At 39.6% G+C, this 12502-nt stretch overlaps 1 protein-coding gene across 2 annotated transcripts in view; it reads right to left on the bottom strand.

Annotated features, from left to right (window-relative positions):
• Nucleotides 1–12502, bottom strand: part of map3k21 (mitogen-activated protein kinase kinase kinase 21) — a 103717-nt gene that overhangs the window by 24672 nt on the left and 66543 nt on the right. Inside the window, exons 4-7 of one of the 2 annotated variants that reach the window (XM_039737726.1) lie at nucleotides 3519–3694; nucleotides 2391–2631; nucleotides 2032–2154; nucleotides 1264–1380 (exon numbers count right to left, since the gene is read on the bottom strand). In XM_039737726.1, coding sequence (XP_039593660.1) covers nucleotides 1264–1380; nucleotides 2032–2154; nucleotides 2391–2631; nucleotides 3519–3694 — 657 coding nt within the window. The remainder of the gene's footprint in view (nucleotides 1–1263; nucleotides 1381–2031; nucleotides 2155–2390; nucleotides 2632–3518; nucleotides 3695–12502) is intronic. The other variant, XM_039737727.1, reaches the window with a different exon arrangement.

The following is a 12502-nucleotide window of genomic DNA, read 5'->3' as shown; positions in this document are numbered from 1 at the left end:
CTCTTACCTTGTACCTTATGCTGTTTGAAAAGAAGACTCTGACTCTTACAATTCTGAACTGAACAAAGCATGTGTAGAAAATGAACGGATGGACAGACAGAAAGTGGTTTATGTCATGGTTTAGGTGGTATATCCTCCTTTAAAAACTCATATCATGTAGTGGGAAACAAGCAATTTCATATGCCAAAGGACAACATAAAACATTCCTAGTTACATAGTATTTTAAAATGTTTTTGATATGTTCGAACTGTGTATAAGATGCAGAGACACAAATTATGGTTTGTCTTTTTCAGGACAAAAAAGATATGGCAAAATTAGGCAGCATACATGGATTTTGAATTAATATTTAAAGGCAGTAGAATTCCACACCACCATTGTCATTGTAAGAATCTGATCCAAAGATGTAGTATTTTCAAAAACAGTAGAAAACCTGACACAAAGAATAAGCACTGACACCTAAATAAGAATGCATCCTATATGTTTAAGCTAAAAAGTTATTTAATTCTTTTCAGTCATATACACAAAAATGATTCTTTGAAAATGAAAAGGCTATAAAGTAATCACTGATTTTTAAAATAAACAATGTAAGCCAACATCAGCAGTGCAAGCATATTTGTTAATTACATAATAATCTGTGAAAGAAATCCATATCCTTGAAAGTAATGCTTACACAGTAATTAAACAATGGATACTTAAAAAGTGAGCCTAAAAGCTAAATGAATTAGGGGATTGAGGCTTACTCGACAAAACAGAGAAAATTCAATTTTGCAGACTGCTATAATGATAAGAGTGTTATTAGAGGGCTGCATCTGTATGTTACCACCAACTGAAAGGTTAACAGAAAAAATAAAATCATCCAAATAGTTTATTTCCAGAGAGATTCAATGAGAGAGAGAGAGAGAGAGAGAGAGAGAGAGGAAGAGAGGGAATGTATATGCTGATATTATTTTAGTGTAAGCAAGGCATTAAATTATCTATAAAATTAACATTAGCATCAGCAGTATAATATAAAACAATCTTTGAATAACAAGGAAATGAAAGGCCATATAGTGGGCTTACTGAAAGATAGAATAATGAATTGGCTTACAACAAACCCCTTTTGATCCCATGTTTAAAATTAATTAGAAACATCTTGTGTAGAAAGGAAAAAAAATGTACAACATATTGATTAACAGTGAAGAAACACATATTTTAGAATCTATATCCCTTCTACAAAGAAGATAGAGACCAAGCTCACAAGACTGACTACAAATGAATTCTTGCCTTTTTTCCTAATATCACTGGTAGATTTGCATTCACTTGTAATATCCACATCTTGATGGTACACATATATACTGTTCCTCTGGCCACTGACAATGGTATTATCAGCTTTTGAACTCACTAAGAAAAAAATGTAGTACAGTTTTGAAATAATTTAACAAATATAAAAATTAGAATTGCTGTGAATAGATGTTGATTAAATTAAGACTTAATTGTTCATGAATATAGTTAATTTGTAGAATTAATTAGCAGGAACAGCAAAGAGAAATCAGTAGTTTCATTTAACTCAGAAAATTGACACTGCCTTTGAACAAATATTTAGTTTGCATAGTTTGCAGAAAAGCACAGTAAAGCACATAAACATGCAAAAAAACAACTTTTATAATATAGTCAAAATAACCGAATAATTTATTATACTGTATATAACTTTTGAAACATACAAATGCGGCAAAACTGATAGTCATTAAAGTTTGAGACTGGCTTGAATTATAGGAAGATAATTACAGGTCACTGATATAAACATCCTTTTTTTGTAATGCTTTTACAAAGTCAAGTATTTGATTTAAGAATTATAGTCTTTATATTGGGTTTCTCTGAAATTGTCAAGTTTACAATGCGTTAAAGCTATTCACAGCATGTCAGATCCAGGAAATTCTTTGGTAAGTCAGCTTGAAAATATTTTCTTAATTGAAGAAAACATGAAATTTAGTAATATAAAGAAGAAACCAAAAATATTAGACTCTTAGAAATCTGTATAGTAAAGCAACTTACATTGTATTGCTCTAAGACGAGGAATGAGAGTAGGACTGCTTGGTGGACTAGAGCTATTACTATTTAAGCTTCTTCTTTTATCCATTGTTGGAGAAGCTTGAACAGTGATTTTGTGCTGGAAATCTAATAAAAAAAGTAACAAACAAACATTTTCTGTTATAATTAAAACCATGGGAAAATATAATGCTTTCAAAATGGTAATCTTTGGTTTGTTTAAACTGGAAATATAAAGGCAAGTCTATTTCAAATGAAATATAATGAGATGTACAGTGGATTTCATCACAAAATAAAAAAGAACTTTGTGAGGTAATGAGGGGAGCTACTTTAACAATAAAAAAAAACAAATAAATGTTTCACACCTGAAGGTAAACTAATACGGTTGCCATCTTTCAGTTTTAATCGACTCCGTTTAAATTTGCCCTTTCTTTTTTTCACATTGGGCTTGTCCTTGTTTAGCTGGAAGATGAGAATGTTAAGCTCTCTTTCTAGAACATCAATCTCTCTTTCTACTAACTGCTGCTCACGTCTTTTCAGGAGTTCCTCATGAGACTTCTGTTGAAGTGCAGCCCTGGTCAGCTCCTCCTCCCTTGATCGCAGCTCCTTGGTAACAAAAAAAGTTGAAAAAAGAAAAAAAAAAGATTCTTTATACTAAACAGAAATTTTAAAAGATAAATACTTTTTTTATTGAAAAAAGATGCTATTTCCTAGTTTGGTATATATAATAGACAAGTATTTATTGTATTTCTTAAAAACATCACAAATGCGGAGTGAAGTTGTTTTTGTGTTTTTAAAATGTCGACATGAAAAAGTTACGTTTCACAAGGTCACATACCAAATGAATGGGTGGTGAATAAAAAAATAAATAAACAAGGCAAGAAAAAATGTGGTTTTAAATTATACAAACTAAACTGGTAAACATAAATTACATTTTGTTTTTCTGGAAATTTAATGCAGTTTCACTGTATGGCTCCTTAGTATTTGTTAAATTAAATAAGAATTGTTTTAAGAGAAATTTCAGGTCATCAAAACATGTACTATATACATACTTGCTGTCCCATGTTTTTAAGCAGATTCACTCACATACAAAAGGAGTTTTTACATTTTGAGTGAAAATCACTTCACTTTCCTAGGCAGGGGTCTTTTTATGTGACATGGGTCCTGATTTTTCCTGAACACTTTCCATTCTATTGATGCACAACTTGTTTTGTCCTTTTTTGCTGTAGAAAATGACTGATAAGTTTGATATGTCTATATGCTTTTTTTTTTTTAAATAAAAGTCATGCATTTAACCAAAACTTAAAAGAACTGAAAGATGTTCATTATTTTTACTGAAAGTAGGCAAATCAGTGTGATCACAATACTTAATTTATAACACGTTGCCATCATGGACACCTTGTACATTTAAGTAAAACAGCAATTACAAAATTAAAGTAAATATGTTTTTAATACAATGGAATATCTATTTTATTCCCTTTTATAAATCTAACCTTCTCTTTAGTTCTAATCTCATCAAACATTTCCTTTATTTCCACTTTCCAGTCTTCCTGCATGGAATGAAACGATTCCTGGGGCATCTTAGCCATAACAGCTTCTTCAATAGCAGTGAGCTGCTCCAGTATGGTGGAAAAGGATGGTCGAATGTGTGGGTCCTGATCCCAGCACTCTGAAATACAGCAACATGGACAACACTATTAATCCAGGAAAACACATCCTTTTAACTTAAAAATAATAAGAATAGTATAGTAAACAAGTATACTTTTATAATTATTTATGTTTCAGTTTTCTCAGCTCTAATGCATCCAACACTGTTTTCTATGAAGAAAAATTCATTGCCCTGCAGCTATTATGCAATACAATTATCTCTTTGAAATTTTTATGCTTTATAGAATATGCTCAGAAAGATTTGTATTCAAGTACTATATGTATATGAACTACTCATGGCCAATCAATTTATTCAAGAAAAAAATACATTCATAAATAAAAGCACAACTGACACTGTACAGCACCGATTTAAATATTAGCTTCATGAAAGAGTGTTTTATAAGTTTATAGGGACATTATTGTTCACTTTCTATAGGGAAGGTTTATTCTTCTGTAAGTGATTTCTTACCCCTTGAAGGGCACAATGTACAGCACCTTAATATTGTTATGATCATGGCAAACACCTTTATGACAGCAAAAGGCCTACTACTTGACAACTGTCTTAGTATTTTAATTAATGGTATCTCTGACATTAGGTGCTGGATGGCAAGAATATATATATGTTTTTAATTTAAAAGATGAGATGCTCATTATTGACTCTAAAGGGATCAGAGAACACATTAAATATAAACTGATTTTACTAGGTGTAACTTCAGCTTCCCAAGTCAAAACGTTAGGTGTGATCTTTAAAACTAAATTGAACTTTACAGATTTGAATAATGATCTGACTGACTCACTTCTATGCCTCATACAGTATATCAAAAATGCAACTATGTAAATGGAGAAGAAATTAATTGAAGAAAAAAGTGACATTTTTAAACATTCCATTTGGTGAAAGACAACGTAGATAGGTGAAAAAACAATCAATCAGTCTCTGACAAGAACTCTCTCCCCTCTTGTTTTCCAAAGTAGTCCAATTGTTCCCATTATCACAGAAAACAAAAGTTGACTTGCACCTGAAAACTGACTATCTGGACTTTCTTTTGGTCACAAGACTGAAAAACTACAGTGAATAGCATAGAAATAATCCAATACAATACACTTATGCACTGTCCTGCGTTATGGACATTTTTAGTGGAGTGGAGTTCACAGATTCATATAAACATTCTGGATAATAATACATTAACACAAGACAATATTTTTACCAACACCAAAATGGACAAGTTGCCACATTTATTCACACCATGTAAATCATAAGAAACAAATGAACTTAATATAGTAATGGGCCAACATCTTCCACATCACTCAATTCCAACCCTATATGGCCAAAAGTGGGTAATAACTTTCATTTCCTGTTGAGAGACAGTGGATTTGAACATTTTTAACAAATGAGCCACAAAAACATGAATATATAGCTATGGCAGTGAAAATGTATTTTATTAAATTTACTTATGGTTGACACACATCTTTGAGTTGGCTGAGAATTTAAAATCTCCCTACCAAAAAGAAGAAAATACCAACTTTCTGAATGAACTGTACATAATTTGGCTGAAACAGAAGTACTGCTGGAGGTGAAATGTATTACCTCCTTAAAAACAAAAAGAATGCTCAAGCATTTATGCATTCTATCATTTATTATGCATGTCTCCGCTTCTTAAATACTATCAAAATACAGTAAAATGGTGTTGCAGTGATTTGGTATTACTCAATCTCTGTTCCTATTATCATCTGTGATTATTTTTACAGTGTTATGACAGCATAGCATTGCTGAAGGTTATGGGTTTCCAAAGCTTATTACATCTGGCAGTCGTTTTGTTACAGAGGTTAATTTGACTATGTTACAACTCTAGGGTCTTGGGGATCAAATCCTGACCCAGACCCAGACTTTATGGCATTTGAATATTTGGCAAATTTCATTTAACGGTTATCTCTGGACAATCTGGTTCACTAAGCACTCTAATCTTCCTTCCGCAATTGGTTCCTTATTTAAAAAACTTTATTAAGTTCTTTATAATTGTTTTGTAACAAATCCCCTGCAGTGAAGTATAATCCACCATATGTGGTATGCCTTTGGCACTTCTGTAACAAATGTAATTAACGATTATTACTTGATAATTATTACTATATATGAAATCCACAGAGAACTGACAAATACAAATTGATCGTGATGTATAATAATTCTAGATTTAAAATCGTGTTTCCAATCAACCACAGGAACACCATAGGCAGGCCAACCATAAAACTTATTGATTGTATCTTGTGGTACTTGGTTAAGTTTAATCTTTATATAAACAGACAGACAGACAGGTTTTCTGTAAAAAACAGGGTTCCATGTGGTTGCTTGCCTTCAAGACACAGAGATGTTTACCTGTAAATATATCAAACCTTACTCTGGCTAAAAAATTAAGTTTCTTCATTGCAGGACTGGCGGCACAGGTTAAGACTATGAAAGACATATTTAAAACAGAGAGGTGCTGACTAGATGGACTTGATAGTTTAAGCTTTGTCTGTACTCTGTGAAAGCCCAGGTAGGATTGGGGACATTTGAAGGTTTGGTGTATGACCAGAGTATAAACTTCATTCTCTTAATGCTAGAAGTACTAAAAAATAAATATGATGCTGTTAATGCAGTAGAAAAATGACTAAATCCTACAGCTGCAGATGAAAAACAAATAAGTAGTGGTGTATTATTTAGACAAAACCCATTGATTAAAGTTTACATAAGAAAGAATTTAAAAGAGCCTGCAACAAACAGGAGATACACCACCTTTTACAGAGGCCTGATAAGTTTTGAACAGAAAGTTTCAAAACAGAAGGGCATGGCATAAGAAATGTGTTATAGGACAACCCCCAACCACAGAAAATTGTAATACAAAAATTTATAGCAATAGGTAAAAGAAAGTTTAGATTTGGTTAGGGCTAATGTTTCCCACCAACTTTAGCCTGTTGGTTGAGTTGGGTAAAATATTGAGTGGTCCTGCAAAACTTGTACTTTCCCTATACTAGACCATTATTAAGATTAAATGTTTATATTTTGATGCTGATTTTAGAATTAGGATTAATGTAAATTCTGAATCCATTATTTTAATTGTAGCAATGTCTTTAGAGGTGAAGCCACACAAACAAATATAATAAGGAATTGTAAATATCCCATAGAAATTCATTTTATTTATCCCACTTTTATACTTTTGAATCATACAATTATATTTTGACTAGTCACACTACTAATCAGAGGTATATGTGAATTGGCAACTTAGATTTCAAGATGCTGTAACTCAGTTTTTATTTGTAAAAATGGGGATTTTTCACATTATTTTCTATGGAGTTTTGAATGTGTAGTTTAAGTTTGATTACTTCAGATTAGAATTATAGATATCTTTAATAGGTTTGAAGGATATATATTATCCCCTCCTTGAACCGTCACCTTATCGTGGTGGAGGGGTTTGCGTGTCCCAATGATCCTAGGAGCTATGTTGTCCGGGGCTTTATGCCCCTGGTAGGGCCACCCAAGGCAAACTGGTCCTAGGTGAGGGATGAGACAAAGAGCGGTTCAATAAACCTCTGATGAAGAATAAAAACCTTGGACGACGTTTTCCCTTGCCCGGACGCGGGTCACCGGGGCCCCCCTCTGGAGCCAGGCCTGGAGGTGGGGCTCGATGGCGAGTGCCTGGTGGCCGGGCCTGCACCCATGGGGCTCAGCCGGGCACAGCCCGAAGAGGTAACGTGGGTCCTCCTCCCCATGGGCTCACCACCTATGGGAGGGGCCAAGGAGGTTGGGTGCAGTGTGAGTTGGGTGGTGGCCGAAGGCGGGGACCTTGGCGGTCTGATCCTCGGCTACAGAAACTGGCTCTTGGGACGTGGAATGTCACCTCTCTGAAGGGAAGGAGCCTGAGCTAGTGCGAGGTCGAGAGGTTCCGCTAGATATAGTCGGACTCACCTCGACGCACAGCTTGGACTCTGGAACCAATCTCCTTGAGAGGGGCTGGACTCTCTACCACTCTGGAGTTGCCCCCGGTGAGAGGCGCCGAGCAGGTGTGGGCATACTTATTGCCCCCGACTCGGAGCCTGTGCATTGGGGTTTACCCCGTGGACGAGAGGGTGGCCTCCCTCCCCCGGGTGGGGAAGGGTCCTGACTGTTGTTTGTGCGTATGCACCGAACAGCAGTTTGGAGTATCCACCCTTTTTGGAGTCTCTGGAGGGGTGCTAGAGGGCATACCTTCTGGGGATTCCCTCGTTTTGCTGGGAGACTTCAATGCTCACGTGGGCAATGACAGTGAGACCTGGAAGGGCGTGATTGGGAGGAATGGCCCCCCCGATCTGAACCCAGCGGTGTTTTGTTATTGGACTTCTGTGCTCGCCATGGATTGTCCATAACAACACCATGTTCAAGCATAAGGGTGTTCATATGTGCACTTGGCACCAGGACACCCTAGGCCTCAGGTCGATGATCGACTTTGTGGTCGTGTCGCCGGACTTGCGCCATATGTCTTGGACACTCGGGTGAAGAGAGGGGCGGAGCTGTCAACTGATCACCACCTGGTGGTGAGTTGGCTTCGATGGTGGGGGAAGATGCCGGTCAGACCTGGTAGGCCCAAACGTGTTGTGAGGGTCTGCTGGGAACGGCTGGCAGAGTCCCCTGTCAGAAGTAGCTTCAACTCCCACCTCCGCAGAACTTCAACCACGCCCCGAGGGAGGTGGGGACATTGAGTCGAATGGGCCATGTTCCGTGCCTCTATTGTTGAGGCGGCTGACCGGAGCTGTGGCCGCAAGGTGGTCGGTGCCTGTCGTGGCGGCAATCCCCAACCCGCTGGTGGACACCGGTGAGGGATGCCGTAAGCTGAAGAAGGAGTCCTATAGGACTTTTTGTCCTGTGGGTCTCTGGAGGCAGCTGATAGGTACCGCAGGCCAAGCGAACGCGGCTTCGTTGTTGCTGAGGCAAAACTCGGGCATGGGAGGAGTTTGGAGAGGCCATGGAGAACGACTTTGGACGGCTTGAGGAGATTCTGGTCCACCGTCCGCGTCTCAGGAGGGGAAGCAGTGCAGTGTCAACACCGTATATGGTGGGGATGGTGCGCTGCTGACCTCACTGACGCTAGGGTCGGTGGGAGGAGTACTTCAAGACCTCCTCAATCCCACTAACATGCCTTCCACGAGGAAGCAGAGCCTGGGGACTCTGAGGTGGGCTCTCCCATCTCTGGGACTGAAGTCACCGAGGTGGTCAAAAACTCCTTGGTGGCAGGGCCCGGGGTGGATGAGATACCGAGTTCCTTAAGGCTCTGGATGTTGTAGGACTGTCTTGGTTGACACGCCTCTGCAACATCGCATGGACATCGGGACAGTGCCTCTGGATTGGCAGACCGGGGTGGTGGTCCCCTCTTTAAAAGGGGACCGAGGGTGTGTTCCAACTATAGAGGGATCACACTCCTCAGCCTCCCTGGAAAAGTCTATTCGGGGTTCTGGAGAGGAGGGTCCGTCGGATAGTCAACCTCGGATTCAGGAGGAACAGTGTGGTTTTCGCCCTGGTCGCTGAACAGTGGACCAGCTCTTCACCCTTAGCAGAGTCCTGAGGGTGCATGGGAGTTTGCCCGACCGGTCTACATGTGTTTTGTGGACTTGGAAAAGGCATTCACCGTGTCCCTCGGGAATCCTGTGGGGGTGCTCGGGAGTATGGGGTACCGGACCCCTGATAAGAGCTGTTCGGTCTCTGTACAACCGTGTCAGAGCTTGGTCCGCATTGCCGCAGTAAGTCGAGCCCGCTTCCAGTGAGAGTTGGACTCCGCCAGGGCTGCCCTTTGTCACCGATTCTGTTCATAACTTTTATGGACAGAATTTCTAGGCGCAGCCAGGGTGTTGAAGGGGTCCGGTTTGGTGGACTCAGGATTGGGTCACTGCTTTTGCAGATGATGTTGTCCTGTTTGCTTCATCAGGCCGTGATCTTCAGCTCTCTGGATCGGTTCGCAGCTGAGTGTGAAGCGGCTGGGATGAGAATCAGCACCTCCAAATCCGAGCATGGTCCTCAGCCGAAAAGGGTGGAGTGCCCTCTCAGGGTTGGGGGAGAGATCCTGCCCCAAGTGGAGGAGTTCAAGTATCTTGGGGTCTTGTTCACGAGTGAGGGAAGAATGGAGCGTGAGATCGACAGGCGGATCGGTGCGGCATCCGCAGTGATGCGGGCCCTGCATCGGTCTGTCGTGGTGAAAAGAAGCTGAGCCGTAAGGCAAAGCTCTTAATTTACCAGTCGATCTACGCTCCTACCCTCACCTATGGTCATGAGTTATGGGTAGTGACCGAAAGAACGAGATTGCGAATACAAGCGGCTGAAATGAGTTTCCTCCACAGGGTGTCTGGGCTTTCCCTTAAAGATAGGGTGAGAAGCTCAGTCATCTGGGAGGGGCTCAGAGTAGAGCCGCTGCTCCTCCGCATCGAGAGGAGTCAGATGAGGTGGCTCGGGCATCTGATCAGGATGCCTCCTGGACGCCTCCCTGGTGAGGTGTTCGGGCACGCCCAACCGGGAGGAGGCCCCGGGAAGACCCAGGACATGCTGAAGGGACTATGTCTCCCGGCTGGCCTGGGAACGCCTTTGGGATTCTCCCGGAAGAGCTGGAAGAAGTGGCCGGGGAGAGGGAAGTCTGGGCCTCTCTGTTTAAGCTGCTGCCCCCACGACCCGACCTTGGATAAGCGGAAGAGGATGGATGGATGGATGGATGGATATATATTATTTTTGAAATCCAAAATGGTATTTTAGTTATTAAAAAAAATTCCGTCCTCAAATTCCATATAAAAGTCAAATGGATAAGTCTCACAGCTATTTGTTTTCAAGAAATGTGCCCGTTGCACATCAGTTGAGCGAAAAATGTCCACATTCAAGTAATGAATTCCAAAATCAAATATTGCCATATTCTATGTAAACAAGCAACTAAAACATCACATATGTTACAGAGGTCAGACAATGATGTGGCACATATTTAAAGAAAGTTGTCAAACAATTAGCATGCAAGATCTCAACACGTCAAATGTCATTTTATTACAACTGCTTGGCAAATTCTATGAAAACTTTCTGCACTGAGCAGCCATGCAACCAAAATAAGCAGTTTTCATATACAGTTCCGTGCTCATTGCAGATGAGGTGGTCATATCATTGATGGGCAACTCATCACCTTCAGGACATTTTCAAGACATTATCTTTATACTCTGAACTACTAATGTCAGGCAAATGTAACATTGTGGATAAGTGCTAGGTCCTGTTACCAAATTGTTTGTTTTTAGCATGGAATTACAGTTCAAGCAGTACAAGATAAAACATGTTACTACATATGAGGTAGCCATGCTCCAGCTTCCCCAGCAATAGGAGGTCCCTGCTAAGCAAGGTTCCACAATATATTTGCTGTTCCGTTGAATACTGTAAAAAGTGGAGAAGCAGCAGGTGGAAAGATTAAACAGCTGTAGTCACTTGCCATATTGAACAACATACTTTTAACCACGTAACTTGTGCACTATAAATATTTGTGAATTTTTATAGTTATCTGAGTAATGACAAAAAGACATCACATTAGCAGTGACACATTTGCACAGCATAAGCCCTCATCCATCCATTTTACACCATTTCTGCTCTGTGTTGAATACACTACAAGAAGGAAAAACAGAAGCCTTAGTCATTTTCTTTTGTGTAAATTTTTCAGTATTCGTTTATCAATTACTACCCGTGTCCCATGGCTCTGCTGCATATTAGTGAAAAAGGACAGTGAGGAGGACCCCACCCGGCTCCCCACTCCTGATGTCACACATCCCCCTTCCCTCGGCCTGCAGCCTCAGTCTCAGATTAGCACTAATAAATCACTTCTGCAAGCCAACTATGATTTTTAGTGCAATGAGAGAAGTTGCAAAATCAACCAGAATGTTCACGCAAATTATAGAAAAAAACTCAATCTAAATCTGTTAAGTACAGTGGAGCCAGCTCATGAACGTCTTGGACCATGTAAAAATCAGTTTACGATCATAAAGTTCGCTAAACTTTTGCATCTGTTCACGACCACAGACTCGATATATGAACAAGCCAGTTTCCCTTTCGGTTTGTGTGCACCGATGATTTCCGCACGTGTTTAGTCTCTCCCTGTGCATTCCCTGTGCAGAGAGAGAGAGACACACACACACACACACAAGAGAAAGACAGAGACAGAAACACACACACACGAGAAAGAGACAGACTGCTGGACACATAAGGCCGAGAAGGCAGTTTTAGAAATGTACCAGGCTTGTTTTTAAAGAGACAGATCTGAGCATTGTTTTAACTTTGTTGTATTTAAATGAATACTTTTTTCTATTGGATTTTAACCTCCACTTCACTTCAGTTTACAGCGATCGGTTCGTAGCATGCATTGTTGCAATGTTACTTTTCTTGGTGGTTTATTACATTACGGATTTTTCAAATGTTCATTTTTTTTCCCTGTGCTTAAAACTCATTAAAAAGTGTTTTTAGTGAGCGGTTCGTTCAACTATAGCGCAAACTCTTGTGTTAGTGTGAAAAGTGTTAGTTTTCTCTGTTGTTCAAGGTTTTCTCAATGTTATTCAAGGATTTTACATTTAGTTTACTATTACACAGTGCATTCTATGGTATAATTAACTATATTTGTGCTAAAAAATATATTTACATACAGTTCGTACGATCTGGAACGGATTAATTGTATTTACATACAATCCTATGGGGGAAATTACTTCAGTTCATGACCAAATCGGTTTACAACCAGAGTTTTGGAATGAATTATGGTCGTGAACCGAGGTTCCACTGTAGTTCTCTCGTGAAAAGCGGACAAACATACAGACGATAGACAGACAG

This window comes from Polypterus senegalus, chromosome 16 (assembly GCF_016835505.1).
Source record: "Polypterus senegalus isolate Bchr_013 chromosome 16, ASM1683550v1, whole genome shotgun sequence".
Lineage (NCBI taxonomy): Eukaryota > Metazoa > Chordata > Cladistia > Polypteriformes > Polypteridae > Polypterus > Polypterus senegalus.
This window is presented reverse-complemented; position numbering and strand designations above follow the sequence as displayed.